General features: G+C 37.6%; 1 protein-coding gene across 1 annotated transcript in view; it reads right to left on the bottom strand.

Moving 5' to 3' along the window:
• The window catches only part of diaph3 (diaphanous related formin 3), a 163,351-nt gene that overhangs the window by 136,500 nt on the left and 5,936 nt on the right, over nt 1–20,915 (bottom strand). The window contains exons 2-5 of the mRNA XM_022767790.1: nt 19,815–19,847; nt 19,177–19,359; nt 18,209–18,313; nt 13,106–13,236 (exon numbers count right to left, since the gene is read on the bottom strand). Of these exons, the coding sequence (XP_022623511.1) occupies nt 13,106–13,236; nt 18,209–18,313; nt 19,177–19,359; nt 19,815–19,847 (452 nt within the window). The remainder of the gene's footprint in view (nt 1–13,105; nt 13,237–18,208; nt 18,314–19,176; nt 19,360–19,814; nt 19,848–20,915) is intronic.

Below are 20,915 nucleotides of genomic sequence, written 5' to 3'. Positions count from 1 at the left end.
TAAAAAGTATTCTCTAGGTCACCTAACAATATCCAGCCTACTCCACAAATCCTTCATGGGTATGAAACTGAAACTGTTGAATGTTACAAATACTTAGGACTCTAGCTGGATACCAGACTTAGTTTTAAGACCCATGTGGAACACTATCAGTCAAACAGAGGGTAAAAATTGGATTTTTGTATAGAAACAAAACATGTTTCTTTTCTGATAAGCAAAAGAATATTGCAGACATCTACAATTTTGTTTGCCCTTGTTTATGGTAATACTGTATATAAAAATGCTTCTCCCTCCACCTTAAAGCCTCTTATCTCCACGTAGCTTAGTATGCTGTGCTTCATCACAGGTCATCTTAAACAAAAACATAGAATGGTCCTCCTTAACAAACAGACGAGAGCAGCATTGTATGTTGTTTATTTATAAGAGTCTACTGCAAAAAGTGCCTAGTTACTTCTCCTCTGATTATATCTAAATACGCAATGTCAGGTCCCAAGACATTTCAACCTTATGAACCTTATTCAACATATGAAGTTACATTCCCTTATTTCATTAGAACAATTTAAAAGGTGGCAAACTGCTTATAATGAACATGGTTTCAGGCATCAACAGTTTATATGGATCATGGAACTGTTAGCCTATTAGTGGAAGCTGATATGCTTAGTTTTTGGACTGCCATTGTACCACCAGTAGTGACCATCCCTGCCTGCTCTCCCAAAATAAGTTCAAAATGTGTGTTTGTGTGTTTGTGAGTGTGTGTGTGTGTGTGTGTGTGTGTGTGTGTGTGTGTGTGTGTGTGTGTGTGTGTGTGTGTGTGTGTGTATACTCTCACACCATGTGATAGCTTCGCCACTGTCGCTCAGTCAGTTATTTGCCCTCTCATTCCTACTCTGTTCGCTTTTTGGGACTTTTACAGTGCGTAATTATCGTCCCTGCTCTCTCACAGCAGCAGGTATGTTACGTGAGTGGAGTGTAATGTTTTCACCCCGACCATTCAAACTAGGCTTGGAGCAGAAGAAGGACATGGCACAGTTTTTTATTTTATCTTTAACCAGTAAATAGCAAACCTGTCTGTTTCATTACTTTATGTTTATGTAATAAAGACACAAATGTCAATTAGACAGTAATCTGCGTGTGAAATAAAGAAAAAGGGAAAAACTTGATTATAGAAAACATCCACCAATAGTAATCAATTTGACCAGACGTGAACGGTTTCCACTATACTGCATTGCATTCACAAAGCCTTGAAAGTATGTATTTACAATCACATTTTCATATACTTTTCTTGAATGAGAAAATGTGTAATGTATGTAATTATCTGTGTCTGCCTATGATCAGATTGTGTATATTATTTTTTGTACACAGGTCTCTCTTGAAAAAGAAATCTTGATCTCAATGAGACTATTTAATTAAAGGATTTAAATGAAAAGGACCACAAAAATGAGCTCACTTAAGCTACTTAGGCAGCTTTTAAAACTAATGTTCAGCTTCCAGAAGACAACATAGTGAACTTATAACTTTTCCAAGAGAAGGCATACATTGGGATATACACTATATTGTTCACTAAAATTAAAAACAAAGTTTCTTAATATTTCTCAGGCTTTCTCGAGATTATTTCTCAAGTTAAGTACGTTAATTGTTAGGAGACCTCTGGCTTGGGCCACTAAGCTCTCTCTGGATCCAAATATGGTGTTTAGAGCTGTTAAAACAATGCAAAAAGTGAGGTATTCATTTACATAAACCAAATATTTCTTTTAGTCTTCCCACTCCCACAACATGATTACTAAACATCTACTTAAAGCTCATAAAAGGAACAAGGGAGTGTGTGATACGGTGCACATAATAACTGAAGCAATAGGCTTTTTGCCTCATGAAACCAAGTGCAATTTTGAGACTTCTTGGATACAATCGAACAAAATGGCAATCAAGATAAAAAACAGTGCTACCTTTCCTGTAACTGACAAATCATATGCTGAAGATCCAAGGTTTTCACCCAATAGTGACCTTAGGGAATGGGACGAAGAGCAGCAACAACTTTAACGGACAGATAGGATAGTTCTGACCTGATTCAAATAAGAAGCATAAATAGATACAAATCATATATTGTTAGTTAAGGTGAAAATCTTTAGGTATGCAGAAAATAGAGGGGGTAAGTGAGATTGTGACCGACTGCACCTCCCTCCTGATTGAAACTGAATAACATCTCTGAACATTAGCATTCACCATTTGTACAGTTTTAATCAACAAGCTGCATGCCATCAAATCTACAGAAACTCTCAAGGTGACAACATAAAATGAGAAGCTGTTATCGGAATTTAATTTCTTGAAAAGGAGTATGCAGTATGTAGTAGTAGGTAGATGTGTGTCCATGAGTTTATTTGTCTTTTGTGCAATTGAGTTAACTGGTAAACAAAATATGTGTAAAGGTGGATGTTTAAAAGAAGTGTAAGAAATTATCAACATCAAATCTGAATTAAAGTTTAAAGGTAAAACTTGCTCATGACTGAAGAGAAACCAACGGGCTTCTGCAGTGTGACAGCACTGTGACTGGCACTGCAGGAGGTAACTTAAGTCTAACTTTGAAGCTTTAAATTATGTAATGACATAATGATATGTATGCAGTTTGAAAACACTATCACAAAGTGTTTGAGTATCAAATGTATTAAGTTTACGGTAGAGAGCATTACACACACAGCCATTTTATGTACACTAGAGTTGGGCAATCATAAATCATTTGACAAGAACTCAGTAACTATGGTACTTCAAATTTCAGTTTGCTGCCTATGCTTTATGTTTTATGAGAATTACTGCAAAAGTCTAGATCATCTTTTGCATATATGTTTTATACAAACAACCTCATGCTGAGAATCAGAGATCATGGTTTTATGTCCGAACTATTTTCTATGAGCTAGAAGCTAGCTCATGTCAAAATATTTAGGGGAAAACAGTTGCTGCTTTTGATGTATTGGAGCATACATGTTTTGAAAAAATAATGTGGCAAAACTCAGATATTAGGCATCCTGCTGACGAAATAAGCTAAGCTGTAGAATGTACCACACATGGCATGTAACCATTTTGTATAAGTTTTAACGTAGTCAATAGTAATGTGTTGTACAACCAAAAACAACACTAATATTGAAATGCCTCTGATATAATGATTCAAGCATATACGATGGGAGTGGATGATTACTTTATTAACACAGGCACATTCTTAACTGTCTTCCATTCACGACAAGAGGACGAGAGTGATGGCCTCCACATTACCATGAATGACCAAGTATGTGCGACAGGGCCAAGAAAATGAGGGAGGCTGACAAAAACTGTCACAGCCATGCTGATGAAGACAGGCAAGGCTGCTGCCAAGGTATCTAAGGAATGAGGCTCTCATGTTTGAGAAAAAATTCAATTTAGCCTACACTTCTCACTGGGCCATGGCCCAGACCATTCTGCTTATAGAGTAGGCAGGGCGGGGATCTTGACAAGAGCTTCATTGAAATTCATAGCTCAGTGGCAACTGCATGCTAGTTTTTCATCATCAGTAGGTGAGTCAGAGACCAAAGTAAAATTATCAGTTGATCTATAGCAGGGATTATTGCACAGGAAACCAACAGACCTGCACAATTTGGGTCTGCTGCAAGACATCTGCCTGAAACACACGTGTGAAAAGTGACATGTGTCAACTTTCAAAGGCTCCTTGTAAAGGACCTGGTGTGTTTGGAAGATCTTAGAGGCAAGAGAGGGGCAATCTGATACCTGTCTGCAACATGTGGAGAAAGTCTCATCTTCAAGAGCAAGAACAATCAGGCTGAGGCATTTAACTATCTAAGGGGTGTGTCATTGTGTCATAGCAGGAGGTCAGGGAAAGCTAAGATGATGACATGAGGCAGATGACAAAGACCAATGGAGGCACCCTCTGCGTCAGGGTTGGGAATGATAACAGCTAGTGTGTGTGTGTGTGTGTGTGTGTGTGTGTGTGTGTGTGTGTGTGTGTGTGTGTGTGTGTGTGTTTAATAATGTGACCTATCAGCTGTTTGTCCCTTGTGATCACTGGATTGTTTTGGAAGCATTGTGTGCTCATTTTTATGTTGCTGTACATAATAAAAAAATAAAATAAAAATACTACTACTACTACTACTACTACTACTACTAATAATAATAATAATAATAATAATAATACAGAAGTTGATAATATCAATTAAAATGTTGATAATAACTTTCAAAGAGGAATCAATAGTTACAATCATATAGTGACCTTTTTCTTATCCTTGTGCAGTTAAGTGGTTTGTATTTGACATGCTGTCTGTCTAGACTCTGGTCTAAAATGATTAAATTTCTTTTAAATTCTGTTTGCTAATCTAGCATGCTCTGGTAGCCCTTGGGTTTCATTAGTTCCTAACATCTGGCACCCTTCCCGCATCCCAAATGAGAGACTTCAATCACATTCTCTGCCTGAATGTCCTCAGTGTTTGGAGCCGTGTTGTGTAAAAATGATCTGAAAACAGCTTTTCTTTGCTAGAGAAATTGCGGCATAGATTTAGGTCTGACTGCTACCTGTTAACATTGTTACTGTCATTAGTTATTTGACATCATACAGGTAAGACATAAAGCAGGCTTGTGCAGTATCATAGCAAAGCAAAACCTGTGTCCCCTCAAAGTTTACAAAGCTACACATGCAGGTGTGAGAGCCGCAGCAAAACTTTTCAGTAGTGTGGATCCAAATGACTGTGTCCATTTTACCATAACCAATCAGTGTCTGTGACCTGTCAGGAAACTGCCATCAAGTTCAAGTGCTGGAACGAGGACAGCATATTCCCCTCACTATTAAGATGCTCATGGATAGAGTATAGAAGTATGATTGTGGTAGCAGCAGTCGATCTGCAACTGACACACATAAATCTTGCTACTTACAATCTTCATTTCTTGTGCGAACATTGCTTAAAATTGCAGCATGACTTGTTCTAAGATGTGGATGAGCTACTGTAAACTACCTTTACACCTACTTTGGATATTTACACAATACAATAAACATTAATTACTTCTCACTCTAAGACTGGAGGCATGACTGTAATCACACCTCACCATCAACAGATGCAAAAGCAGAATTGCAATGTTCGACTGAGGGCTATCGTCTCAGAAAGACATGAAGAAACAGAGTGAGGGAGAGAGCATTAAAAAATAAGGAAAACAAATTCATCACCCCGTTCCCTGGGAAACAAAAACAGTCATAAATCAAGGAGAAAAATGAGGCACCTTATCTGGCTAACTTCACAGCTAAGGTAGCTTGACTTCTAACAGAGTCTCAAGAGAATGCCTCCAAGGTTCCCACGCACTGCAGCGCAGTGTTGCACTCCACTAAAGTGGTTATGAACCAGAAATAAAAAATTAACTTTGAAATGTTGTCCTGAGCATAACAAGTTAACTCTCTCTGGGGACAGAGAGAAGGAGGAGGCTGAAATCCCAGCAATGTGGGGCATCTTAAATAAAAATAGAGGAGGTCATTACATGCAGTGAGGCATGAATGACATCACTCTGCCACTAACAACAATAACAATGCATGTAAAACTAAACAACAAATTTCTAATACATCTCAGAACCAAGAAAAACATGAAGAAAGTTCAGGAGATTATTAAAAATTAAAAAATAATAAGGGAAGACCCTGCTTTTTCATTGTGGACATTTTTTTCCTAGAGGTAGAACAATGCCTTTACCTGTGTGAATTTATCTGGATTAGGTCTGATTTGACATGGAATGACAGTAATATATTACCACTGGAAACAAATCTAAAATGTCAGTAAAATAAATAATCATATTATATCACAATACTCATTGAAGTTTAGAAAGAATGAATAACTCAGTCAGTGTCAGTCATTCATCCTGTCCTTCCTCTTCTACGGATGTGATTCACTGCCTGCAGGTACCACTGGTAGAGGGAGGAGGGGTCGGTTTGTCTCAGGGAGCAGTTACGTTTACAAGAATTTGTAATTTGCCATACTTTAAGATACCTGGATGACTATGATTTTGTTTTAGCTTGTTTGAAACAATTCACTATAAGTTGCGGTAGAGCACTATGTTTGTGTAAAACAGCGGCGGTAGATGAGAGACTGCAGACAGAGGAGATTGAAATATCGCATTCTACACGCTTATGCTTGTTGAACAGGTGTATTAATAAAGTATTGGCTTTTTACTCATGGAGGTTTTATTGCATCTACCTTCATGAGCATAGCTGTCATCAACTCTAATGTGTGTGGAGTATCTCAGCCTCTGCACACAGAGCAAAGGAGAGGCTGCAGGTTGATAATAAATTATACCGAAACATTAAAAAGTACAGATAAAACAACCAGTGACACGGGTAACGGCCGTAATACACGGTTTCGGTAGCTATCCCTGTCTGGGCCCATTTAATACCATGTTTTGAGAGAAAGAAAAAAGTTCAGATTAATATAAAATTGACATAACTTTGATTATTTTGGAGAGAAGACAAATAAATTGATGCATATTCTGCAGGAAGATGTAACAAGCATTTTACGTTTCTTGTATTATTCACTCTGTGACACTATTAGGCTACACAGGCCATATTTTTATTATGATTCAGCATCTCACTGGAGTTTTTTTGTTATTATTATTATTATTCTAGGCTAATTTACTTTTTTGGGATGCCCGGGTTAATTTGTAGCAGCACTCGGGTTTACATTTTACTCCTACCCCTCTTTTACCCTCCCTTGAGCATCTGCTAATAGAGTAGCTATTAGCAGATGCTCATGTTTTATTCACTTTGTGACGATACTAGGCTAAATAGGCCATATTTCAATGACTCAACATCTCACTGGAGATTGACTATGGGAATTTCCAAGCATTTTTTTTTTTTTTTTACACAACTGCAATATACAGCAAAGCAGATCTCGTGGAGCTTCTGGTGTTGACATGGTCCACGTCATACTTGGCAAAGAGCCTAATTTTAATTATATACATTGAAATAGATTAAATTAAGTCCTAATATCTTAACAATCTTAAAGTTGCTTGGGAGCAGGATTTGGGGGTGGAGCTGACAAGAGTTGTTCACGCCTGTGCTAGACACAGTCTTATACAATATAAGATTTGCATGCAGCATTATACTTAAACTACACTAGCAAAGATATTTCCTGTGTAGCCATTGTAGACAATTACCTGCTGATCTACTCCACATGTTGTGGACCTGTCCTTGCCTTCTTGAACTTTGGACAGACATTTTTAAATCCTTCAGGGATTTATCTGGCATGGACGTTCCACCTGATCTCTTTTACTCCTCTCTTAGCTAGACGCCTCATACTTCTTAAATGGGAACATGTGTCCCCACCTACCCTGACAGATGGATTACGGATGTATTATATCACAGTAAGCTAAAGGAGATTTTCCTGATAGGTTCACTGAGGGACTTTGAAAAAAACATGGACACCTTTTCTGGACTAGACTTTAACAGTTTTTTTTTCATGTAGGAACCCTATTGTTATTGTAATAGAATGACTTTGGGGATTGCACGTGGTTGTATGCCTTATCTCGCCAAAACTTGATGTTCGCATGTGGCCTTGTAGCTCAATTACATTGGCGACTGCCTTTAATTGGGACCCAGTAGTTCGAAGCGACCAGGGTTCAGGTCCTGCCAGCGGCATAACGGACTTACCTCCTGTGAAATTCAGCTTTTACCTGATGGTATTGGAACTCTATACACATCACCTTTACACAACTTTCTGATCTGACCAAGCCATCTGTGCGACATGTGACATACAGGGATTCACATATTGCTGCTTGCAGCGATATTTCATTTAATTTGTTTCTGTACTTTGAACTTCTCCACTATCTTTTATGTATTTGATGGTCTCTTAATGCCAACGTTTCTTTCTGTTTGCTGCTCTGCTATAGGAACCAAAGGGAGGAAGGGGGTAGGCATGAATGATTTTGTGTGATGTTGGAGAAATTGTAAAACTTAATAAACAGATTTATATTAAAAAAAAAAATAATAATAAAATAAGAACATGCCTGCATGACATCCTAAACTTTGAAATTCAAGAGTATTTCGCAAAACATCAGAATCATTTTGATAGTCTGGCAAAATATTTGAAACACCTCTCAACATAATGCATTCCAGTTCAACATCACTGCGAACCAAAAACTCAATAATAAACATATACTTAAATTAAGTTCCTCTATAAAAGTGTCAATCAAAATGGAACATTGTTAGTTTTGTAAAGGTAGAATTTATCAAAGACGTTTGTGTGTATATTTTGTACTGATGACAACACTATCACTATGACTGGTTTAAGGAACTGTGAATCTGTGTGCCACACATGGGTGGCAGGTGTATGAGAAACAGGAACAGCATCCAAGGTTTACTAAAAACGTTGGTGTAGAGGATAAATGCTAAACTCTACCCTTTTGTATAGCTAAACTGAAGAAAAATAAATCCAGGGCCTTAAACCTGAAGGTCAGTTTTAATATAATATCAAAAACCAATTTCCACTTGTTTGTCAGATCCATTTATCAAATCCATTTAATACAATTACATCCTGTAGCCTTGCTGGTCCTGTGGGCTAGTAACATGGCCTCTCCTCACAAAAAATGAGAGAGCTGGAATAGCTGAGGTGAGTAAGGTATACAAGGTTCAGAGGCAAGCGTCACAGGGTCACACTGTGGAGCTGCAGGAAGTACCAAATTACCTCTAAGTGTGTCTGCACTAGCAAAAGGAACCTGATGAGGGAGCATATAAGTCTGTCAGCCTATACAAGCAGAATGCAACTACCTGATATTGAAGGGGGGCAATGAGTGAGAGTTGTTGCTATAACAGTGCCTAGAAAGTGATAGTGATCAACATCCAAAAACAGTGGCATACAAAATGCCTTTACTGCCAAATCAGTCCCACAACTCAGGAATGTAATGGTGCTATTAGATTGCAAGGGGTTACCTCTGCCATGCCACCTTTTCTAGCCAAGGCAGATTTATGGTCAAGCCAAACTATGTCATTATACATGAGCATGACTGTCCATTTTATTAGTGGTTACTTCATCAAAAGTCAATGCCTACAGGCCACATTCTCCTTGAGAATCAAATCGTGAGGGTCCCATAAAAAAATTTTTTAAAAATGGGTAAGCATAGATTGTTGCTATTTATGTATGTCACAGTTTATGGGACTGCCATGACTTATGACAGCTGATGTAGCAAGCTATCATTTATATTGTGCATATGTTACATACAATATTATATGGTTGACTGGAAATTACAGCTGGTGGGTATATCGTCTTTTTGAGGTATATTGATATGTTTTCAAATGAGATATAGGATGACACAATTGATTTTATATCAATATAGTCTGATGTTGTGTTCCATAACCCATTTCTTCCTTAAAGCTCTGCCAGTAGTTGCATCTCTATGCTCACACTGGCCGCACAATACGGCCCCCATTCTCCCTCTGCGTCTGCGCACAAACCCATCCACACTCACTCACAAGTTCTGCTGCAAGATGGAGGGAGAGACAGCGCCAGCCCAGACTACAGGATAAGGTTTGTAAAAAGAAATTCAGTCTGTTATTGCTGTTGAAAACAACACTTCTCAGAGATGGGCCTGTTTTTATTTAATATAAATTTCATTTTATACTTTTGTTTATTTACATGTTGATATATTGTGCAGTTGTATATTATGTTGTTGAAAACAACTGACTTTCATGTTTTGCAGCTGTATATTTTCAAACAGGAAAGGAAACCCTGTATTTGCATTTTATTTTGATAGTTTTGTTTAAATAAAACTGCCTGACATCTCACATGTGACTTTGATTTACAGCTGAACAGTTTAACCCACTTTGTGTAAGATTTTTATTGTCCATTGCCATTCAGCCTAAAAATGCCAAGGTATGATTTTGGTCCATTTCACCCAATGAGGGAGATAGAACACACCATGGTTGTTCCAAGTATTAGCTGTTTTTTCTCTGCCCTTGAGCCCTATTATTGCATTTATTGATTCACCAAGCTCTTAAAATAATTTATTTTAATCTTACCAATGTTTCATCTTGATAATCAAAAAGGTCAAGTGACAAACATACAGTATCTCATCATATTTATTGTTAACATAATTAACACTTGAGCATGTTTAGCCTAATTCAATTTCTGAAGCACATCAGTCCTTGCCCGTGTTTGTACATTTTTGCTAATGTCATTGATCCTGATCAAAAACAAAGTGAAGCAGTTCAAAAGGCTCTTGACGGAGCTGCAGTGCTCAAAAGGGTTCAAGAAAACATAATGAAGTCTCAGTTCTTTTACTCCTACATCCATGTGCAATCACTTTATTGTGCAAGTAGGTGGGAGATCGTAGTGGTGGGTGTGAGGGCTTTCAGATGCAAACTCAAAAAGATGAACCTGGTTGTAGGAAGGGGCTTTATTAGCCATGAGGCTCATGATGGCTCAGACTTGATAAAACCTATGAGATGAGTGACTCCAGCTGTGTTAACAACATATAAATAAACAAATTTTCATTCACTAATGTAAGCTGGTTAGAGGCAAAAGCTAAGGAAGAGAAGTAGGAAAAATTGGAAGGTAGTCATACCAATCCAAGGATGGTTTGAGGGATAAATTCAAAAATACTGTGTGCTAATGAAGAGAAAGTAGTGATTACTTTATTAATCCTATATGAAACTTCTCAGTCAGTTATTTAAAAACATTGCCTCCCTTCTGAACAATTTTGGCCAATTTTGAGCCAGTATTAAAGTTATTGTACACAGACACACTGTTTACTATACATTGATCAAATATATACAATGGCTAATGAAAAATTTGACTGGCTGACATTTGTTCATTAGTTTCTTGTAATGAACAGTATAAACAGACACCTAGAAGAGAGCAGAGTCTGTCCAAGTAAAAGAGTACCAGGTGATACGTACTTGCTTTGAAGGTGCTCAATAATATAATGCAGCAACTGGTGCAATGCTATTCTCCATTGTTGTATTTTGAATGCGTGTGATTAAACAGAACTTTTAATAGGTCAAAATTTTCCTGCAACCTTAGTGGAGTTAAGCTTTAAAACTGGCACCCCATATGAAAAAGGTTACTGACCACTGGCGTAGATTATTGCCTCTTTGGTCTAAAAGAACACCAAACAGCAAACAGAAAAGATGAGGGGTGAAATATAAGGTGAGAGCCCATAAAATAATGCAAGACCACAGTCATCCTCAATCTGCCATAAACAACATGACAGAACTAGAAAGGCATTGTGTTGAGTGTTGAGAGGCACTGAGATCTTATTATACACAAACTATGTACCCATGACATCGATCATGAAAATGGCTTACTGTGATCAAATAAATCACATGTGTGTGTGTGTGGCGATAGGAGGTAGTGGAGTTTTAAGAAGTCAGTGAAGACTAAATGTTTGAGCTTAGGTTTTTGACTGCCTTTAAAGTGGCTCTGGCAGAGTATATGATAATGTGAGACAAACTTGCTCATCCCCAACCTCAGACAGAGAGAGCCCAAAGCAACAATTTAAATCTAAGAGATGGAGACAACCAAAACAAGACTGCCATGGATCTGCCTGTCAGTGTGGCTTAGACAGCACCAAAGGAACATCCCATCCCCCTAGAAACAGAGTCAGATTTACTTTATACTGGCAAGAAATATACTTTTACTTCGTTCCAGCATTGTGACACAAAACTAGCCACCCTGTCCTTTTACTTAAAAAATAAAACTCATGATTATGACCTGACAATGAACCCTAACATACAGGTATACATTCAAGCTAAATAAAGTGTACATCAAGTGGACAGTGATGAGAGATTAACAAATAGACAGTATGAATGTTATGGATTATATGTGAAAATTACATAACTGTCATTTTTTGAATGATTTTCTCCGATTTAAAAAAAAAATGCTAACAGGGATAAACACTGCATCCAAAACCTGCCAACATATCAAAAATATTTAGATTAACTAATGGGCAGTAGCCTGGGCGAGGGAGAGTTTTAAGAATACCTCAACTGAAAATGCATTACAGTTGAATCATATATCTTGAGCAGATTCTTTGAATTGCGGAGAATGTTGAGGACAATGTGCCCAGACACATAATGCACTAGTTTAAATTACTAAGCTGTAAACTACGGTTGTTCATAATTAACCGCTTAATAATTAACCAACAATAAGAACTTTTGAACATTTAATACTATCAGTTGAACAGTTAAAACATCCTGAGAAATCAGTACTATCTGAGCAGGCCTTCTCCTGTCAGAGCTAACAGACTACACACTAGACTAACCCCACAGCATGTCGACATGCATGTCCGTTAACGGTGGATAACGAATGTCAGCTGTCGGTCAGGAAAAAAATTCTAAATGAACATCCCCAAAAGCAAAGAAGTTATATGGGCATCCAGACTTCTTAAAGTTCTATACATTTTTCTCACAGACAACTAAGGGAGCTGACAGCTGCAGCACCTCCAAGTCTTTAATGTGCATTACACTTTCCTGGTTAAATGATGAGCACAAACAATCAGAAATTGTGCTCGAAGAAAATCTGCGTTACTTTAAAAAGTCAACCGCACATGATATATGCATTAAGTCAATTGAGACATTGCAGAAACAACTCATAAATACAATTCTGCTGCTCATGGTGGGTTCAAGCAAAAGATTATGTTTTGTAGAACTCAATACAACAGTTTAAATACATTCACTGAGATTAAAAATGAATTCAGTAATCAGGCTATGATGTTTTGTTCCTGTTGACGCATTTTCAATTTGCTACAACTATGATTCACATCTTTGCCTGGAATGTCTTCACAGACACAACCTCCAAGGTTCAGGGTATGTGAGCTGCAGCTCTTTGTTTTTGCTACTCTATACTTTTTCAATGTCTTATTTGAATCCTTTCATTTCATTTTATTAAAACAATGTGAAATTTCAATTTATTTTCATGAAGTAATAAAATTTTAACTAGAGAAAAATAAGATATACACAAATATTTAATAAAACATGGCCCTTGATGATGACCCCACCAAACTGACTTTATGCTGTGTAATTATAAACAGAAAAATTTAGACACAACTGTGAGGGCACTTGTACTTAAGACATCAAGTTATTTTTCAGTGTCATAATCTTGTACTGTACCTGACAGGGTTGCTGGTAAGGGACACACGCAATGAGTCTAGACAGGCAAATAGGCGTTCGTCCATCACCCCCGACTTCAGCTCTCCCAAAAATTCCTGGGGAGATATCTGATGGCTGCTTCTTAAGGCCCCCTGGAAGAAAGAGACATGAGGCCAAAAGATGTTAAAAGTCAACACACTGAATACACCGGCAGAAAGACACAGTGTCAATAGTCAAAAAGCGCAAAAGCACAAGTGTGCAAAAGTGCCCAAGGATTCCATTCCAGTACTGTGCATGTCCCTTTATAGACTTGAAAACCCATCTACTTGAACAAATGTCATAATAATAATCCGTGCTACATGCATACATGTATTTTCTGTTATGTGCTGTTTCGAGTCAAATTAGTATGTATATGTTCCTTATGTCCGTCAAAGTCAATGTGACCTCACAAAACATTATTTTTGATTTTAATTCAAGAACTCTAACAATGGGCATCAACAGTCATCAACACAGAAATCACAGCAATTAACTGATCTCTCACACGGCAATCTTCCATAATCTTTGATCACATGCAAAAAGAAACCATGTCAGGTGTCACATATACAGTAGATTTGGATTGTTTAGCTATTTGCTTAGTTATTTGTACTTGTAGTGCTTCCCTCATGTACATTTTGCAGCTGCAACCCGCCGCAGCGTCATATACAGTAGTTGCAATTACACAACTGTGCAGAGGAATTTTAATTTGAAACAATCGATAAAGTGGAGACAAGGCAACGCCCCGGACAAGGCCAGAGGGAGAGAGACAAAGAACAGAAAAATAAACAAGGAAGAGGGGGAAAGGTAGATTTAACTAGCTAACATTATCTCTCCAACCACCAGCGTACTGTGTGCATACACCACCGAGGAGCAAACAAAACCCTTCACAGTTGGACTGGCCATCAGGTATACCAGGATGAATGCCAGTAAGCTGCCGCACTGTTGGGTCTGTGAACCATCAAAAAATCCATTAAGTTTTTACCAGAACACACAAGAACACACATTCCACCTTGAAAGTTGTCAGTAGCTGCCGGTAGCCTCTGAGTGGTACAGTGAACTAAATTAAATTTTCTACCTTGCTATCATTAACTAATAAAGATGAAAAGGCAGCAAAACATCCCTTCATCATTCACTCTTCTGACAGTTTCTTTATTTGTGATGCATTTGCAAATAAACATACAAAGCCAGTCTATTAAACTTGGACAGCTTGTGCTGCAGTGCCTGCCGGAAAATGAAAGCTTGCTTGTAATATTCTCAACATGATGAAACTATTCATAAAGTCAGTCTAACATTTGATCATGTGGTCAGTTATAGTTATGGCATAACCTTCGAAATGAGCTCTCCGGTGCTGAAAAGCAACCCTGGGGGAAATACAGACTTGCATGACAAAAAGGTCACCCTGTCCTGGCCCCAACCACATGTATCCGTAATGGAGGGCCTTTCTAATTAAAATGTATCTGACCATAGACCATAGACCATAGAAAAAAAAAAAACACTGTAGCTCCCCTGTCTAACTATCTATATGTAGCAAGACACTTTAAGCTGAAGGTTTTCTGAGTTTGTCTGTGTACAAAGAAAGCTACACTTATTCAGTTTATCAAGCCAGCTGCACTAATGCCAAAATGTTGCATATCGTTGGGTACGTTTCTGATTCATCAAAGGCCTCAGAAATCAGCCTGCATCACTACCAGTAGGAATAAATAATCCCTAACCCTTACAGGCTGCCAAAACAATGGAACTATGCCCAGTTTGTCTCTCCCCTGACACCTTACGCCCCAATCTATAACATTCCCCTCAACAACTAATAAAAATAAAATTAGTTATCAAAATTTCACTCAAAAAAGCCACTTTCATCTTCAATGATCAAAGAATGTGTGTTATAATGATCATAAGCACCTCTGTAGCCCTAGAAATGGAATATAGGCAGAGTCAAACCTTGAACCTTGATGTGCATGTTGAATGAGAGCCAGGAATCATTATCACTTCAGCTTGAAGACTCCTGTGACAGTAAGTGACTACTGAATAGCTTGGTATCCAGTTTGAACCTCTGGGAAAAGTGATTTTATATGTGCATGCCCCAGACCTCTAATGAACTTCACTACTCTTTTACTCAAGTGAGGCTCTGCCTCAGTACCACATGACATATCAGTGCACTCATCTTCCAATCAGGTAGTAGTCCTATGAATGTAGCCCTCTTCAATGACAACACCACCACCCTCCAGTGTTATCATCATGGTAAAAACATTTTTGCTCCACTCCCATGTTCACTCTTGATTGCAACCCTTTGTTGGCATCACCAGTGTAGGCTCACTTGTGCCTCATGTGTGTCTGCGAATAAGTGGTACAGCAACAATTTCATCAATTACAGCCAAAAGAGTCCTGGGGAGATGTGATGACCAGCATCCTGGAGAGATAAGATGACTAGCCTGTTTGTTTCACCATGAGTGCTGCTCATGGCAGCAACAGGCACACCTGGCTAGGTCTTCCTTTTGAAAGGAACATTGCTGGCAGCCTGGTTGCCCACTGCTGGCATCAGAGAAGCTGACCCACCTGCAACTCCTTCCCCATCATCTGCTGTAGGAGGAGCCCAGGGAGTGTCCTGCAGCCCTTAAAATCTCTTCATTTTCAACAGAAGACATTTTTCAACTTGACACAATAATTTCATGCTATTTCTAACTACAGATATAGTTATATGATGTATATTGTGTATGAAATAATCAAATTGATCTTCAATGCAATGGAGTGAAGTGGTCAACAACAGTGAGATATGCTCTAATTTAAGGTCAAATGAGTATGAATCGTCGTATATCAGTATCCTCTCATCACATCCCCCACGACCATATGGGGGAGATCCCATCTATTCATTCACAGTGATTTCCACTTATTTCTCAAATTACTGTGTCTGGGACAATGATGGTAATGGAACAGCCCCCGCCCCCCCATCGCTTCCCAAACTGAGTCACCCCTTCCATTGGGTTCTCAATGTTATTCTCTTCACAACAGGACAGGGAAATGGAGCAGGGCCACAGTGCCCTGATCCTTCTGTCTCACTGTGCTCCTACTCTCAGAACACTTACTGTGCTCAGCCAAAACTCTGAGCCCCCCCCTGAGACTTAAAAATGTGTGCTTTGCAAATAAGAACACTTTGGAAATAAGACCACCGACCATTGTTTTTAATGACCACTGTTTTAAAGACCTATAAATTTTGCCATTGCCAGTGATATCCCAGGTAACTAAGACTGAGGAGGGCCTCAGTCTTTTTTGAAAATTCTTTCTAGGCAACACTAACTAAAACACCAATTCCTACATAGCAGGGGCAATGCAGACAAATCAACACTGGGGTCTCCAAGAAGTACAATAGTTATTTCAAGACAACTACTCCAATGCAATACACTGGCAAAGGTCAGCAATTATTTTGTGTAACAAAATACATGACAGTTGTTTCTCTACAAGACTATCTACCAAATTTGCAAGCCAGAACCACACTTGATTATGTCAGCAAGGGACGTACATCAATTCAGGATGTAATATTAAAGGTTAATTGGCAAAACAGTCTTGTGGTTGAGAAGGGTGTGTCAAGAAATTGGTTTGAGTTTTTTGGTGGAATGGAAACCTTCAGTGACTCAAGCCAAAAAAATTAAATAGTCAACAGGATAAATACCCCAGACTACAAAAAAAACTTTGATCAACTGGCTCAACTGTAATAATAGCATACTTGTGCTATTACTGCACAACACAGTATGAGTGCATAAGGAGCTGATATTGATTTGAGGCAAATTATTACTGCAGCCTCATAAAATGATGGTCATGATTTGAACATGGTCTTGAGTGATTAAAGAATTGAAAGCAAAATTAAATCCACTCTGCTGAATATCTTACACCCAATGTTAAAATGTATTAACTCAGTAATTTGGGACATATGTACCTTATGGAAATACCTTATTTTAATATCCTTATTTTCATAACTTCCCTCTAAATATCCAGTTTACCACATCTTATATAGAATTTGATAAAACTGGTGTTTTCATTGATTGTAATTTGTTACCTTCTGGCCTGTGGCGGCATTATTTTATCATGCAGGTAAACAAATGTAGGCATATAAACAGGCTGGTCCCCATGGTAACTAGAGACAGACAGCCTGAGGCAACTTTAGAGGGATGTCTGGTTATAGCAAATATAATAAATGCAACACTTCTTTGCAAGCCACTGTGCCAACCTGTTAACCTGAACACCTTTAAAAAAACAAACATATAAACATGAATCTGAGTTTTTAACAATGCAATGCGAGGTAACTTGAATATTGGATATCTGTGATTTGTTAACAACTGTTCATTTAAGTTAGGAGGTGCCCTCGGAGAGAGAAAGGTTATTCTCAAGCTTTTGTTACTATGAAATAAATAAAAACACCTCAGATAGGCTGTGTTTTCATTATTATTCAAATTAAGTATCACAAATTCAACTCATATTAACTATGAACACGCTCTGGGGTAGATATTTAATGTGTATCACCAGCAAATGTGGTCTTTCAGTAGATTTCTATTCTTAACAATTACAGAAATCAATGTAAAGCTTGGCCTTTTTTGGTCTGGGAGAGAAAGAATGGTCCATAGTTTCCATTTCTTTGGAGATTTGTTTTCCTCTGAACACTGACAGTTTTATCACCCTCTATCAAGATCAGTCTGTCTGCTTTGAGAGAAAAGAAAAAGCTTAGGGCTCATTGATGGAACTTTGAAGGAGGACCAATCAACCACAGCAAACTCACGTACACAAAATCTAACCATCTTCCAGTACTCAAAAATGTGCAAGGTAATAACATGAATATTATCATCCTAAATTAAGTATTTGTGTATTTTTACAAGTTACAAGTGTAACCACAGAGAGACAGCAACAGCAAGACAAATGAGATTGCACTGGATTGTAAAGCAATATACCTATTTATGAGATTGAATAAGCAAATTCAATCCTTCCCAGTCTGTGTCAGGCCAGGTGAGACTTATGTGATACATCATTTTTCATCAAGAAATACAAGGAAAGATATAATATGTGCCCAGAATACAAGTGTATAATATAATATGTTCCAAAACTCACAGTTTTAGATGCAGTAAAGATATACTGGATGACCATTTCTCTCTTTGTGTTCAGGTCCTTTTCTCTCAAAGGAGTCTTTTTTTCCTCATTCAAGTTCATGTCCTCCTGAAAAGAAAAAAACACAGAAAGAGAGGATAAATCTTATTTGAAGTTTTAATCTGACTGCATATTATTAATTAATTATATCAATTAGAATTAATTAATTAATATTCTTTCATTTTTATTTTGGCAATAGGATTTACTTTGGTGTTTCCAGCATTCACTATACAATACTTAAGCAATATCAGCTTTAGTCAAAAGTGTTAGTGTAGACAGGGACATCCATACTTAATGGTTTTTTAGCCCTAAATTATATCTGGAGGTAGTCAGCCCGCAAAACTCCTCCACAAGTTATCTACTGGCTCATGCTGAGTGTTTTGGTTCTATGAGGGACCTAATAAATTTCTAATGAGTGAAAATGAGTAAACTCCCAGCGTCTTCATGGCAGAAATGGAGTGGACAGTAATTTATCAAACCAAACAATATACTGTTACAGAATGTCCTGTTAGAAAACAGCGAGTCCAAACATTGAAAATGCCAATAGTGACAAAAAAAATCTTACTTTGGTTGTCAAACTAACCACATCCAAGAGCTTAAATGCCAGACTGTGTGAGGATTTGACTGAAAACTGAATAAATGCCTATTTTCAGAACCATTACTCAACTGAAAGCTTTGTCAGTAATTTTTTTTCATATTACCAGAAAATAATTTTCAAAAAGTCATTATAATTCTTTCATTGAGTTCCTCTATTTCTATGTAAATATGATAACACATTCAAACAATATTCAAAATACAATGCCTTTCTTGTTATATTCAGTGCAACTCTTCTAAAATGGTGATTCATATCTTTACCACTCTTTTACATGTCAAGTTGCTCTATTATTTTTTAGAAAATGGTGATAATATTGTTCAGTGACAAAACTACATACCATCATCTTTTCAAACAGAGCCAAGATTTCTTTTTCCGAGGTGATCTTTGATGACAGTTCCTCAAACTGATGTGAGGTGGATGATGAAGAAATAGACCAATCATTGGTATTGTGTTTCGAGTGTGATAAGGGAGGGCGCTCCTTCTTACTACCCGGAATCCGAATGCTGGCGAATCTGTCCAGCTGTAGAAACAGAGAAGACACAATTACAACAGAGAAAACTACACAGGAACTTTCAGGGCCAAGTTGATATACATAGAAGCTGTGTTAGATTACTAGCATGTTTAGATAGTTAATACTCAGAAATACTCAGAGTAAATGAAACAATTAATGAGTTATTAATGGGTTAGAAAAACAATGCTATTAGTGTTAACTGTGTGAACAAAACACCTACACAGAACATCTGTTTAACACATGCTGAGCAAAACACTATCTAGATAACATGTAGAGCTGAAAAGAACATTAGTTAGTGAGAAAAGCAGTGTGTTCACTGTGATGTGAATGGATTCAGTGTCTGGCAATGAAGACCAATTTTATTACCACTCAAAGCAGACTGGATGATTTTAAGTAAAGTGATGTTAGATGTTGTAGAGACTGACAACCAAGAAAAGAAAAAGCACCAATTTCTCAAATCTTACCACATCATCTGTGATGTTTCTAAAGGGTAATTGCTACAGGTGGGGGACAGAAAAAACAAATCAGGATACATAAAGCAACTGCATTAAATATTGAAAGCCTACAGTAGCATACGGCTAAATATTGTAATACTCTTTATGCACAGATATATTTTATTGCTAACCCAAGAATAAAATTTTTTTTTTTTTTGAACAAGAGAATTCACAAGTTAAATCTGTGGTGTTCATGTCTTGTTGTATTAGGAGAAAAAGGTACAGTGCAGTCTGAAAGGATGAGGGCAGTGAAATGATTGTGTTGTTTTGTCTCCAGTTTGGTACATTTATTTTGCAATTCAAAAAGAAACTTATAGAGCAAAGTAGAGAGCCATGACAGCAAAAACTTGGAGCGCCAGTGTAACAAAAAATATGCCACTGTCCTAATACTTCCAGACTGCACTGTGCTTCTTCAGTATTTTTTTCAAATTTCAAAGACAGACATCATTATATAAAGGAGAAGAAGGAGAATAATGATGATAATGATAAGTCTAACGACCCTCCAGGCTTAGAGCCACTGCCAAATGCCATACTTTGTGGCAGTAACTCAAACACAAACCTGAGTCTCCTGCTGTCACAACTAACCATTAACATATCAGTACTCTATCTAACAATAGCAGGATATGCTATTGATGTTTGCAGTCTTCTAAGGAGTTCAACACAACTGATATCTGTGGTTTCAAGTGGCTATATCATTGACACAGTTTTGCAAGTGATCCTTTACATTACAATAATTAGTTGGAACTGCTGTGGTGTTACAATGGCTATCAAGGCTTTCAACTACAGATATTAATGGATCCAGAGTATGCTAGATATCCAAACCACTGCACATTCCCCCAGAGTCAGTGCAATTATCACCAAACCATCACAAAATGAAAATCCTTTTGGGGCACCCAGTGGTTCAGTTTTATTAACCAAGGTTTAAATGTCTAAGCCCAAGAGTCATGTTAGTCAACATCAACAACACTAGTCATTTAAAGCAAAAAATGCTGCCTCAAAATTGCTTCTCTAACAAGTCCTGTTAGCACATTAAAAAGAAGGATCCACTTGTACAGTGGAAGAGATTTGGCA

The sequence above is a fragment of the Seriola dumerili genome, unplaced genomic scaffold (genome assembly GCF_002260705.1).
Source record: "Seriola dumerili isolate Sdu_G_001 unplaced genomic scaffold, Sdu_1.0 BDQW01001299.1, whole genome shotgun sequence".
Taxonomy (NCBI): domain Eukaryota; kingdom Metazoa; phylum Chordata; class Actinopteri; order Carangiformes; family Carangidae; genus Seriola; species Seriola dumerili.
Note: the sequence above shows the minus strand (reverse complement) of the source record. Positions and strands in the feature narration are given on the sequence as shown.